This window comes from Chaetura pelagica, unplaced genomic scaffold, assembly GCF_000747805.2.
Source record: "Chaetura pelagica isolate M959 unplaced genomic scaffold, ChaPel_1.0 scaffold312, whole genome shotgun sequence".
In the NCBI taxonomy this organism is placed as follows: Eukaryota; Metazoa; Chordata; class Aves; order Apodiformes; family Apodidae; genus Chaetura; species Chaetura pelagica.
In genome coordinates, this window is record NW_009952485.1 from 1,827,109 (window position 1) to 1,841,597 (window position 14,489).

At 36.4% G+C, this 14,489-nt stretch overlaps 1 protein-coding gene across 1 annotated transcript in view; it reads left to right on the forward strand.

Annotated features, from left to right (window-relative positions):
* ZNF236 (zinc finger protein 236) overlaps window positions 1-14,489 on the forward strand; it is a 61,688-nt gene that overhangs the window by 35,455 nt on the left and 11,744 nt on the right. The window contains exons 17-27 of the mRNA XM_010008823.1: window positions 535-641; window positions 736-887; window positions 999-1,211; window positions 1,698-1,977; window positions 2,393-2,496; window positions 6,351-6,704; window positions 8,622-8,767; window positions 10,982-11,225; window positions 11,669-11,848; window positions 12,527-12,679; window positions 13,963-14,153. Coding sequence (XP_010007125.1) covers window positions 535-641; window positions 736-887; window positions 999-1,211; window positions 1,698-1,977; window positions 2,393-2,496; window positions 6,351-6,704; window positions 8,622-8,767; window positions 10,982-11,225; window positions 11,669-11,848; window positions 12,527-12,679; window positions 13,963-14,153 — 2,124 coding nt within the window. The remainder of the gene's footprint in view (window positions 1-534; window positions 642-735; window positions 888-998; window positions 1,212-1,697; window positions 1,978-2,392; window positions 2,497-6,350; window positions 6,705-8,621; window positions 8,768-10,981; window positions 11,226-11,668; window positions 11,849-12,526; window positions 12,680-13,962; window positions 14,154-14,489) is intronic.

Consider the following 14,489-nt stretch of genomic DNA (forward strand, 5'->3'; position numbering starts at 1 on the left):
GCAAAGGCAAATGTCAGTCACAGAACGGAGGTGGGTTTTAGGATCTGGAAGTTTGAGTGATTTCCACCTATTCAGACATGCCGTCATTCTGGAGTATTATTCCATGGTGGATTTTGCTTAGAGGAAAAACCTGTGCAGTAAAAAAACCTGTAGTGAAGTCTTTGACAACCACTGTGCATTTTGTTACTTGGTTTGGGGCTCATACTGTTTAAAATGGCTGCTTTAGTGTTAAATTTAACCCTATAAACACTAGAAAATCTACAAGACTCAAGACATGTTTTGGTCTAGTCTCGTAGGGAGGTGTAAGTGCACCACATTGTCTGTTTAATTTAGCAGATGCAGATTTTCCTGCTTTCCTTCTCACTATGAAAGAGTGAGGTATCATTCATTGCACTCTTAATTTCTGTGAAAATTTTACGAAAGCATAAATTTGATTACTTGTGTTGACTGTGAATACTGTATTATTTTCTTGCCTATTTCTGTGACTTTATTTCAGTATTGTTACTGAAATTTACTTGAGGCTTTGATTTCTAGACTACTCGTTTGATACAAGATCAGTCATCACAAGAAGAGCTAGAATTACACACCCAAAGGCCACATTTTCTTGAGGATAATGAAGATCAAAGCAGGCGTTCATATAGGTTTGTTATACTTCGAAGTTCTGTCACAGAATTTCCTGAATCTTTTAAGGCTAGTAATCATATGCAACTAATGTAAGCCATTTTCTTTTAATAGATGTGAATATTGCAACAAGGGTTTTAAGAAATCCAGCCATTTGAAACAACATGTACGGTCACACACTGGTGAGAAACCTTATAAATGCCAACTCTGTGGCCGTGGCTTTGTTTCCTCAGGAGTTCTTAAGTCACATGAGAAGACACATACAGGTAATAGTATTAGCTCTGTATTAGCTTGACTCACCTTTAGGTTTTGTAAATGTCCTGTATAAGTAAACTTAAACACATGGCATGCTACTTATTTGTTTCTGTTACTTCAAGGAGTTAAAGCATTCAGCTGTAGCATTTGCAATACCTCCTTCACAACTAATGGCAGCCTTACCAGGCACATGGCAACTCACATGAGCATGAAGCCTTACAAGTGCCCATTCTGTGATGAAAGCTTTCGAACAACTGTTCACTGCAAAAAACATATGAAAAAACATCAGGCAGTCTCCTCAGCTGTAGCAGCAGCTACAGAAACAGGAGGAGGAGGTAAATTATTTCATTTTTATTCTTACAGTCCTTACTGTGTAACAAGTACAGATGTTTCAGGGGATTAGATGAGTGCTGTAACAGTAGTGCTATAGATTAGCCTTCCAGCATGGATAATGTCCAATGTCCAGAGCCACTGAAATTGCTCTTTTATCTACATTGTTTAAAGAAATCAGTTTTCCAGGAATCTGTTCAGTGTATTCAAGGTATTGTATGATGCAAAGTTATTCTAGTGTGTCACTGAAGTAGAACATTTTTTGTTTCAAATGACTTATATGTGTATTTAATTGCCAAAAACATAAGAATTTTAAATGCAGCTCTGTATAAAAGTATAGACATGAGTAGCTGACCTCTGAAAGATATTAAAGTCCAGGCATGTTATGTACTAGCTATGTGTTTAATAATAAACCCTTCTATTTTTGTGATTTCACCTACCAGATTAAAATAAACAGACATGCCTTTTTTTATTTATTTCTTTTTTAATAGTTGCATGTGCTGAAGATGATGATGAAAACCTTGAAAGAACTTCTAGAAAATCTAGGCCTGGTGTCATAACTTTTACAGAAGAAGAAACAGCGGAACTGGCAAAGATTAGGCCTAGAGAAAGTGCCACTGTCTCAGAAAAAGTTCTTGTCCAGTCTGCTGCAGAGAAAGACAGAATTAGTGAGATCAAAGATAAGCAAGCAGAACTGGAAGCAGAGCCCAAATATGCCAACTGCTGCAGTTATTGCCCTAAAAGCTTTAAAAAACCCAGTGATTTAGTCAGGTAAGGAAAAGAAAAATTTTGCATATATTCCATTTTCTGAATTGTTCACCAGAATCTTAGCAGTAACTTTTTATGCCTAAGCTGAAGTTTGACTTGTATTTCTGTCATTTTTCAGGACAGTTTAAAAATGTGTCAAAATATTATATATTCTAAATGTGACTAAGCTAGCCTTCTCATTTCTTTTCCTGCAGTATTAAAATTACTATAATGAAGTTTTAGAACAAAGTAATTTTTTCTTGCTACAGGATTTGCATATAAAAACATGTAAAAATCACTTTGAAAAAAGCAAATAAAAATAATTTTCTTATTTACAAGATTTGGTTAATGTAATGTTAATGTAAGTATTACAAAAGTAACTATTTCTACAAACTGTCATAAAAGTAGAAATTCATACACGTGTTCTGGAATTATTCAGGCATGTTCGTATCCATACTGGAGAGAAGCCATATAAGTGTGAAGAATGTGGAAAGAGTTTCACTGTAAAATCCACTCTGGATTGTCATGTAAAAACACACACAGGTCAGTAAAATTTTAAATCTTTGCTTAGAAACCAAGTCACTTCCTTGAAAGGCTGTTTTAACTAAAGATTTTGCAAGGAACAGTTTGTTTCACTGTCGTCTGGGAAAGAGCACGATGAATGGCAGTGCTAGGGCATCATCAAATGGATTATATGATGATATTTTGAATAAACCATAGTATTGCAGCCTTCCTTATTAATAGGCTTGTAAAGAAGTCATAGTCTTAGGTTATGGAAAATGTGTGTATGTATTTATAATATCTTAATTTAAAATCTGCTCTAGCATTTTAATGCTGAATGATTTTTCTGATTAAGGGGGTAGAGTTGGAGGATTTTATAAAATTAAGTTGAAGAAAAAATATTATAAACATTACAGTTTTTAATGTGAAGTAGATTGAAAATAAGAGTATAGACAACTTGAGCATTCAGCTATTTGGATTTTGCAATTTGAATATAAACCTAATTTCTGTAATAGTTATATTTTCACAGTAGTTTCATTGCATTCCTGTGAGGTCTGATTTTAATAATATTTTTCAACCCAAATTTTGCAGAAATTTAAAAAAATTAAAACCTCTTTAATTTGTTCATACTTGTTTCCTTCTTACCATTGAACTTCTGTAATAAACCCAATCCTAAACTAATTAATTTCTAAAGCTGACTAGTTTTCCATGATAAGCTTTTTTCAAAAATTAAAAAAAAAAAAAAAAGCTTTGAATGCTGTGATGTATAATTATGTTGTTTCTAGTGTATCTTTTTACTCACTACCTTTACTGGAATATTGTACATTAGTACTGGTTAAAAATGAATGGCCTCCAGTATATCCAGTAGTAGTAAGTTGCTTGATTTAAATTTGGGTTTCACTGTGCCTTTTGATGGTTTTGTTCCTAAGCCCACTAGGAATTGAATGGTTAAAGTTAGAAGAGACCTTAAAGATCACCAGGATCAAGCCTCCTTGCTGTGAGCAGGGATGCCTCCCACTAGACCAAGCTGCACAAAGCCTCATCCAACCTGGCCTTGAACACCTTCAGGGAGGGGGCTTCCACAACCTTCCTAGGCAACCTATTCCAGCACCTTACTATCCTCATACTTACTACCCTTCTTCCTGATAGTCTAAGTTGATGTCTAGTTCTTTTATTTGAGAAATAATGAGTTGTTTCCTGTTTCTCTTTTTTTCAACTTTTTATTATTTCACTGAGTTTCTAATAATATAAAACAGAGCTTTGTAAATTATTATTTTAATATCCTTAGCAGATAAGTTATCATTCATTCTCTTTTCCACATTATGCATATAACAATTTTGACTAGCTTGGGTCATCACTGAGCTACTGAGAGAACTCCCTTGCTGACTTCCAGCCTTAGGAAAATTGTGCATATAATCCTACCTTTTATATTCAGTCTTTTAACTTTTATTTATTAAAGGATTTGGTCCTTTCATCCTGTGACAGCATTTTTTTGTATAAAATCAGTGTAAAACTCAAAAAAAAAATCTAGAGGTAGTCTTGTCAGTGAAATTCTCGTCTCTCTGAAAGAGCTCTCTTAAATTTGTGAAGTGTAATTTTCACTACAAAAGCCGTATCATCTCTCCTCTATTATGATTAATTTGATCTTGTGTTTTGTATTGGTTTCTTTTCTATTTTCTTTTCTAATTGAGCCAGCTTGTTTTGGATGAACATGAAATTCAGAGGGTGATTTTCATCTGTGGACAACACTTACAGCTAATAGTTCATTGGTTGTATGTTGAGCCATACTGACTTGCTTAAATGAACAACAAAAGTTTGCAGTACGATAGTCTGAAACTCCCCTAACAACAGTTCAGTTTTGAAAAGCTACTCTGCTTCTCACCTGTAAAAGAAAGGTGACTGGATAGGAACCTACTTGACTTCATCTGTAATAAACTTTAATTAAATAATTAGTTTGGGGATTTACTGTAGCTTCTCTTGTATCACTACCTTTCTGATCAGCAGGCTGGCTGGAAGTTTTTCTGAGAGACGTACGGTGTCCTGATGTAGCATATGGTGGGGGAACTGAAGTCACACATTGGTTTTCTGCCTTCATTGCTTTCCTGATTTCCTGTGCATGTAACAGCTCTTGTTAACATTTTACTTGTTTACCCAGTAGTATGGATAATTGGAGAGGCAATAAAACATGCTTAATTTTACTATATTTGGAAGCAATTTGGCATTTGCCATTCCTGTGTGACTTGTCATGCCAATTTGTGATCATCTTCCCTTCAAGTTTCCCTTATGGCCACTTACTCTATGTTCATAGCTAGTTTTGTGTTCCAATTCATCCATCTTTTTCTTTTCAGAGGCCTAGTTTTTCTACAGAAAGCCCAGGAGTCAGGTCATAACCTGACTGAATATTTTAATGTTCTGTTTAAACAGAACTTCAGATGTTCAGGTTGTTCCTTCCTGCTTACTTGGTTTGTTCTGATAACTTTTGACTCTCTGGTCTCATTTTCTTCTCTTCCCCACTCCCCCAACCCTTTTCCCAATGGATATTTTTTTCTTTAGTGTGGAAGACTACTAGATGTTTTTCTTTGTGGTGCTCTGAATGTGGTAGACAGGTTTGCTGCAGCCCAGACCCCCGTTACCTTGCTGGTTCACATTATTCTTGGGTTCTTTTCTTCTCTATTATTTGAATTGTTGTCAGAGGTTTACTTAGTTTTGTTGAAGAAAAAATAACATCAGGGTTTTGCAATCTAAATCTGTAATTTGAAGTAGGTTGAATTGTAATTCAGGAATTTGATGAGGGATTATTTTGCATAAATGGAAACCAGAACTCAATAGCAGGAATCACAGGCACACATCAGTTTTGTGACTTCCTTACCAACTGTGAATGGCTCAGTAGTGTCTTCTGATCTGAAAGCTGAGTTGCCTTGTTTCAGGGTTGATCTCTAATGGTTTGCCAAGTAAAAAAAAGATTACTTAGTCACACTTAGTACTACTTTTTTTAAATGCCCATCACAGCTGTATAGAAGTCTTGAGCTTTACCCTTTGGTAAGGCAGCTATACAAAATATGTTAGTTTCTTTCCCTTATTTAGCTAGGTATCAATATTTTGCTGGAAGGTCTGGAAATTTCAGGACTTATAGTCATTTTTAGCCTCTGTGGCATGTTTTCTGCCAGCTATTTTTCATTACACTTTTCATGTATGTGCAGTTGATGAAATTAACTCAGTAGTTAACTATAACTATAACAGTAGTTAACTGTTGTTATTTGTAGTATATTAAAAATCCCATTTGAGACAGGATTTTTTTTTTCAGGTGTTATGCAAAGAGGACTGTATGTGTATAGACCAAATTTCTCTACTTCTAGATTACTGTGAGGTGGTTGGTATTTTGTTTAGAATACCATCTCAGTTACAAGTCTTATTAGTTTCCTACTTGCAGTTTATTAATGCTGGTTGGTATTGAGGTAAAGGCTGAAACAGCAGAATAAAGCTGCAGCAATTGAAGAAGTGAGGGGCTAAGTAAGGAAGAAGCCAAACGCTGAAGAGGTTGAGATGAAGCTTCTAATTCTTTTTTATGAGCTGTGTATTTGAAACAACTCAATTAATCAGGAAGGTGAGATGATGAGGAGGACAGAGGCATCAAGGTGACCAAAGAAAATTCTGCACAAAAGTTTTAACAGCATTTTGAGTTTTGAAATAGGCAAAGAATTAAGATACCCATCATTGAAATCCTTAATTCATTTGAAAAGCAGCCAAAATTCCAAAGAAAAAAGCAGGTAAATTCAAAATTATTCTGATTGAATTAGTTTAGAATCTGTATTTATTTATTTTTTTAATTGTTGCTACAGTGCTATTGAGTTTTAAAGGTTTTATCACTTACCTTTCTGGTTTTGAAACTTTTCCAGGCCAGAAGCTCTTCAGTTGTCATGTATGCAGTAATTCTTTTTCTACAAAAGGGAGTCTAAAAGTTCACATGCGTCTGCATACAGGAGCAAAGCCCTTCAAATGTCCACACTGTGATTTACGGTTTCGTACTTCAGGGCGCAGAAAAACCCACATACAGTGTCATTATAAACCAGAGACAAAGAAGGTTAGGAAGCCTGTCGCCCGTACTTCAGCTGAGGGACTACAGCCTGTTAGTCTTCTTAATTCATCTTCAACAGACCCTAATGTTTTCATCATGAATAACTGTCAATTTGATCAAAATTTACTTCAACAAGGACTCGTGGGCCAGGCTATCCTGCCTGCTTCAGTGTCAGGTAAAAATGGGTGACTTTTTAGTGGTGGTGTTGAGATCAAGTACTGAACTTTGCTTTCTGTTAGGGTTCAGAAAATTATGCCAAACACTGTTTCCAAACAGGTAAGAGTTGTACTGAGTTTGATGCACATTGGTGACCTAAATGAAATTTATTTATTTAAGAATGAAAGGGAAAATATTAATGCAGTTCACCTAAAGAAGTCTCTTCAGTTCTGCTGTGGGTATGCTGCAGAAAGGAAGAAAACACAGATAACAAGTAGCTGGAGTACTAATGTTTTCAGAGTATTACTCAGTTGCCTTTCACAGCTTAGATCATAGAGCGAAGAAGAGTTTGTCTGCAGTAGTTCTATGAATAAAACACTCTCTTCAGAGAGTGTTTTAAGTGCACATGCTCTGCTGCACATGTGTAGTTAATAGCCCAAAATAAAGTATTTAAAAAAGCACACACCCCAAATAAATTCTGACTGAAATACAAAAGTAGAAAATACTTTAGCGATACAAAAAACTGCTTGTGTGGATGTGTATGTTAAATAATGAAGTGTCTGGAATACGAAGTCTTACTAATTGACAGTAACTACAGCTACATTAGCAGATTAAATGTGCTGCAGACTATTCTTTGACTATGGCACAAGACGCTCAACACAGTTGATGTTGCAAGAAAATAATTGTTTGAGAATAACCCTTGAGAACATCTAAATTGCTTTCAGGAATTTTTTGTATAAGTGCTCACTGGGTTCAGGAAAGTTGAGACAGGGATGGTTTTGAGAGCAGAATACTGTTCAGGTGCTTGGAACTGTTCCCTGGTACTGATAATTTACTCCTGGAATTGTGGGTCTTGAACTGTCCATCTGTCACTTCTGAAAATGAGACTGATTTTCTGTGCTTCTTTGGCACTTTTTTCAGCACATGTTTATGATTTTGAAGGGATGCCCACAAATTCACAGTAATCTGTCAGTCTCATATTTAACTGTAGCCATTCCAGTTTACATGTTTTGACCTAAACTGTTGTCCAAAACCAATAAAATGCTGGTTGTTCGGAAGAAATTGGTGTTATTTGACAGGCATAATTAGTCATAAATTTGTGATTAAAAACTGTCTGATATTTGTTGAGATTTTTGAGTGAACATAATAAGAAAGAGTCTTTAGCATGTTCAGATATCCTAGAAAGAGGCAGGAACCTTCTGAAGTTGAGATTAGTGATGTGGGTTTTGCCCAAAGCGGGTATTTTTCGGCTGCATTGTGAAGCAAATGTATCATACTACATGATTTTGAAGAGGGAAAGGTAGATAAATATTTCTGAAGCATCAACCAAAAGAAACTGGTTGATCATGCTAAAGGTATTTGGAGAAGCAGGTGTGTCAAACCACAAGGAGGCTTTTCCTTATATTCTCTCAAGACCTTTTGCAGAGATGGTCTGTTCAACTTTTGGAATTAGGAAGTTTCTAAGTGCTAAAGATTTTGAATTTCAAATGCTAATGTACCTTTATTTCCATCAATGTGAGTACATAGGGTGAACTTTGATACCTTCTTGCACAATTTTCTGCTGTGCAAAATTTTGGCAGCAACTTTCGTGTGTGTTCAGAGTCAGAATGTACATATCATGTGCAAGTGCTGCTCATGTTTAGGCGCACTTCCCCAGGAAATTTATAGCAAATTTCTCCAGGTTTCTGAAGCTACTCTGGAGAGTGGTTCTTGCTTTGTAAGATGGTACCTGCTGCTTAAATAATAACAGTCCTTAAATTGCATGGAATTTATGAAGCTTTAAAATAGGCAGTCTTCTACTTCAAATTATTTTTATTGGCATAAACAAATGTCTGTTTGTATATCTTTTGTATTGAATTAATTTATAAAAATTAACAAGCTAAAAGAGGCGGTCAGTAATAATAAAGAAAAACATTATAACTGTTTTCTTTGGTAGCTGGAGGTGACTTAACTGTGTCCTTGACAGATGGTAGCTTGGCCACTCTTGAAGGAATACAGCTACAACTTGCTGCTAATCTGGTTGGACAAAATGTTCAAATTTCTGGAATAGATACCACCAGTATTAACAACATAACATTGCAGGTAGGTTCCTTATAGTTCCTTGCTTTTGATTTTAGTTGCATGGAGGGCTGAAGAAAGCTTAAGGAGCATGCAGAATTCTGGAGGAGTTCCCGTGAGTTCAGAGGGCATGCAGCAATACCATGCTATATTAGTTGTACCATGTTGGAAGACATACAAGAATAGATGCACAGTGGGTTTTTTTCCAAGTTTGGTTTTTTTACCTGGGATTTTGGCAGATTGCTTTAAAATCTGCAATTTTTTTCTTTAATTGTGTTTTGTATTTTTACTACAAAATCATTCTAGACTCCTCACCCAACCTCCCAGAAAGAAGTGTCCCTCCAGAAAAACAAACAAACCCATATAATTGCACAGAATGTTCTTTTCCTTAACATAAGACACCTGTGTTATTTGGCAAGCTTCCAATATTTGGATTCACAATTTAAATTCCCATTGAGTTTGTGAAATGAATGACTGAAAAAGGTGAGATGGTTGGAGAGTAGTGTAGGTGAAAGAGACCTGGGGGTCCTGGTAGACAGGAGGATGACCATGAGCCAGCAATGTGCCCTTGTGGCCAAGAAGGCCAATGGCATCCTGGGATGCATTAGAAAGGGTGTGGTTAGTAGGTCAAGAGAGGTTCTCCTCCCCCTCTATTCTGCATTGGTGAGGCCACATCTGGAGTATTGTGTCCAGTTCTGGGCCCCTCAGTTCAAAAAGGACAGGGAACTGCTCGAAAGAGTCCAGCGCAGAGCTACGAAGATGATTAAGGGAGTGGAACATCTCCCTTATGAGGAAAGGCTGAGGGAGCTGGGTCTCTTTAGCTTGGAGAAAAGGAGACTGAGGGGTGACCTCATCAATGTTTACAAATATGTAAGGGGTGAGTGTCAGGGGGACGGAGTTAGGCTTTTCTCAGTGATGACCAGTGATAGGACAAGGGGTAATGGGTGTAAATTGGAGCATAGGAGGTTCAAGGTGAATATCCGAAAAAAATTTTTTTACTGTGAGAGTGACAGAGCACTGGAACAGACTGCCCAGGGAGGTTGTGGAGTCTCCCTCACTGGAGACATTCAAAACCCACCTGGATGAGTTCCTGTGTGATGTACTCTAGGTAACCCTGCTTTGGCAGGGGGGTTGGACTAGATGATCTCTCGAGGTCCCTTCCAGACCCTAAGATTCTATGATGATCTAAAAATTTATATTTGAAATTATGTGCAAGAATTACTTTCATGAATTTGGTTGGTTGATCAGTTTCACAGAGTCATCGAGGTTGGAGGAGACCTCTGGAGGTCACCAGGTCCAACCCCAGGTCAGGAAAGGAACATGTTCAGAGTCGCATTGCGTTGCTTAGAGTGTGCTTAGAGTCTTGCTACACAAGAAGTTTTTAGCATAAAATGAAGTATATTGCAGTTTCGCTTTTCCCAATCCCCGTATCACAGAATCTTAGGGGTTGGAAGGGACCTCAAAAGACCATCTAGTCCAAGCCCCCTGCCAGAGCAGGATCATCTAGAGCACATCACGCAGAAACGAGTCCAGACAGGTTTTGAATGTCTCCAGCGAAGAAGACTCCACAGCCTCTCTGGGCAGCCTGTTCCAGTGCTCTGTCACTCACAGGAAAGAAGTTTTTTTCTGATGTTTACATGGAACCTCCTGTGTTCCAGTTTGTACCCACTGCCCCTTGTCCTATCACTAAACATCACTATAAAAAGCCTGGCTCTTTCCTCCAGACACTCACCCTTAACATATTTGTAAACATTGATGAGGTCACCCCTCAGTCTCCATATATGCCTAAAGTGTAAAATATATCTTTAACTGAAAAGAATGGCTGCTTGCCTGTGAGCTGGGACCTTAATGAGCTCTAGGAGCTGAGAAAATAGGTAATTCCTGATAGCAGTCATATCTCTGCTCTGTGTCTTTTCACTTTCAAAGACCTGAAGACAGTGATAAACGTTATCTAGATCAGTGAGACAGTATAGAATGCCAGCAGTGTAGGTACCTTGTGCTCAGCATGCTCATATCTAATTATGATCATGATTTTCCAAACATTTTGCTGAGGAAAGTGAGTGAGGTGAAGCTGAGTGGACTGTTTACATAGAGACTTTGGAGACTGGCTATGTATAGACACTTAAAATACACATTTAAGTTTAAAATGGGTATTTATAAAGTTTAATTCTGGATTTATATTCAGAATATTCACTTCACCTGTATTTGTTAACTTCAGATTGAAAACTTGCTTTTCAGATCGATCCAAGTATTCTACAGCAGACGTTACAACAGAGTAATTTACTTGCACAGCAGCTCACTGGAGATCCCAGCATGGCTCCACAGAATTCCTCCCTCCAGGCAACAGAAAATGCAGTGCCAGCTAATGTGGTGATTCAGCCCATATCAGGCCTGTCCTTGCAGCCCACAGTAACATCAGCAGCTAACATGACAATAGGATCCTTATCTGAGCAAGACTCAGTGCTGACAACCAGCACTAGTGGTAAGCAGTGTCAGTAGCTTTATTATGCTTTGAATTTCTTGGTATTACTTACAGTATTGTCTACAGTGAGAAAATCCCCACCACCCAACCTCCTGCCAAATACCTTATTTAATAAAATAAACATACAGTTCTTGTATGAGCATCTTCAGCAAATTTTACAACTTTTTACTATTTTTTTAGTATAATTTTTGCAGAAGGTGAACATACTGAAGAATGTTTATAGTCTTTAGAAGAGCAAAAAAGCCTTGTTCCAAAGATCTTAACCTGCAGAGGACTAAATTGGGTATTACAACAATTTTTTTCATTGTAGTACAAATTTTAGCATCTTACCATGGCTATGTCTTTTATAGTAGTGCAGAAAATAGTATTAATTGCTTTAAAAAGTTGTGTCTATTATAAAGAATCTTCATGGATTTCTTTTTTTTCTACTCACTTATATTTAGGTGCACAGGACATCTCTCAGGTCATGACTTCACAGGGTATGGTATCATCCTCAAGTGGACAACATGAGATAACATTGACCATAAATAATTCCAGTTTGAGTCAAGTTCTAGCTCATGCTTCAGGTTCTACTACTACAAGCTCATCAGGAAGTCCTCAAGAAATCACTCTTACAATATCTGGTTGGTATTTTTAAAGAATTGTAATGGTACCAGATACCCATTTTATAAGGTAGTGATGCAGTACCTATTGAGGGTATTTTCACAGTGGCATAGGAACGAACAGGGCAGGCATTGGGGATGAATTTACTTGATCTAGTTTTCTTTAAATATCTGTGGAACCATGTTTGAGTAGATGTTATGTTCATTCTTTGAGGTGTACTATTCAGTCTTTATAATATGTAGTTAATACTTCAGGTCTTTCTGAATAAATATACAACCACTGTTACTGCCTCTGAGGCTGATCCTATATACACTATACATGCCTTTTACTTCCCGCAAAGCAAGTATGCATTTTGTATCATAACATTTCTTTAATATTTTTTAAATGACATTTTAACCATTAGCTTTTAGTTTGCCTTTAGTTTAATGAAGTTGATGCCTTGAATCTAGATAAGCAAAATCAGTATTTGCCTAAATATTAATAATCTCAGGTATTTATCTTCATGTTAATATCTAGGCATAATCACATCTGTAAAAAAAAATTATTGAACCTCTGCATAAAAATTTGCACGTGTAGAAATTTGTGTTGGTTGTATTTTCTACTTTTATTATTTTATTATTACTTTTTTATAGTTCTACGTAAAATAGCAGAATAACATTGAGACATTTCCAGTTTTAATAGGACTGATTTCTATTCAGGCCAAGATCTTATTCAGCATAATTCTGGAAGCAGTGATCTGAATAGTGGCTTAAGGCTGACAGCACCAACCATCAACAGTCAGACTACAGGTGCTACATTAACTATAAGCAACGATCAGCTTCTTTCTCAGGGCAGTTCACTAAATTCTCCAGGTATGGACACAGTCATTTTTCTAATTAAAAATAATAAGATTTTGTTTAAATAAATATTACACCAGGTAACTGAATTTTAAGTAGTATAATTTTGTATGTTCTTACAGTTCAGGAGCTACATGGGTTTGTGTTTTTTTCTCAGTAGCTTTAAATTGTCATGCCAATGTAAATTAACTTTACTCTGCATAGTAAGAAGAAAATGAAAACAAGGCAAAATACCTAAAATTAGTACTTTGAGGCAGTTCCAGGAATACTGAAGGACTATTTCTATAAATTGGAGGATTAAGAAATCTGATATCTTTGCTGCAGACAGATGATAAAATAGCTTTTATATCAAATTTGCTGTATTGTTCAAATTTTAAGATTTTAAAAATATGTATGAATTTCTACCTATGTTTGTCTGTACACACAAACAAGTGTATTTAGTTGTTCATACTTCAGACCAGTGCATCAGATTGTGTTGGTTGTATCGATTGGTTTCAGCAGGTTGCGCTGATGCAGACTTATTAATGATATGTGAATAGTTTTCTTCATTTCTCCTATGCATACTTAAATTTTCTGTCTTCCTTTTCCTGTCTCCTTTCATAGCTTCCAGTAGAGCCCATAGATGTCTGTAAAGCAGATTTGCTTTAAAGTCATACTGGGGGAAGCCTGCCCCAGGCTATCCTGTAAGATGTGAAGATTAAGTCATGCTCTTGTCTAATGAATTAGTAAATGAAATAGTAAAAAAGTTGTATTGCACTTTCTGTATCATAGATTTTTGAGGCTTACATGAACTGAGAGTTCTGAGGTCTCTAGTCACATTTTGAAGAATCTGCAATAAAATATTATGCAGCTGTTATAAGAAACTGGCCTTTTTTACTATTCTGGATTATCAACCACATTGCAAGGATAAAGGTGGGAGTTAGTGAATTTGGGTTTTACTGCCTGAGCCACAGTACATTTCATTGAGGTATCTGAAAGTGGTCAGGCTATAGGAGTGTGTCACCTGTGACTTCTTCAGGTGTTTTTTCAGTAATGAGATGCCATGTTACAAAGTTACTGGTTATTGGTTTGCAATACGATGCCCCTCAAGCTACATTTAGATGTAATTTTTCTAATTAACATCAGACTCAGAGTTCTTGACATGTGATTAGCTGTTTAACTGATTTATTTCCTTCCAAAAAGGAAAGACCTAGTAAATGAGAAATAGAAATTAAGTTCAGTTAAGATGAGTTTGCAATTAAGAGTTTATGAATATAACAGGTTATTTATTTTTTTTTCCTACTTGGTGTATATTCCAGAACTTAATACAACAGGTGGAACCAGCCTTCCTTCCACTACACCCATATCTCAGTCTACAGTTTCTGCCCAGAATTTGGTAATGTCTTCATCGGGAGTTGGAGGAGATGGTAGTGTCACCTTGACTCTTGCTGACACTCAGGGAATGTTGTCAGGTGGTCTTGATGCTGTTACCCTTAATATCACTTCACAGGTAAGAAATGCATTTCTAAACTCACAGATAATACTACTGTCTTACAGGACAAGAATTGATTAACTATTCAAACAGAAATACAGATACATTTTGCTGTTGGTTTTTTTATGAACAGATAGGTTCTACTGTTTCACACATGGATTGAGATCAGCTTTTAGTGATAAACTAAACTGTACGCTTATTCATCACTATTGAGTAATGCAACTTCGTATTCCTAAACCTTTTATTGTTTAAAATGGTAAATTTTTCTTTTTCTCTTTGTAAACATGAGAGTTGATGAGCAGTTGCAACAGATTATTTCACAGCAAATAACAGGACAGAATCTAAAGTAAATGT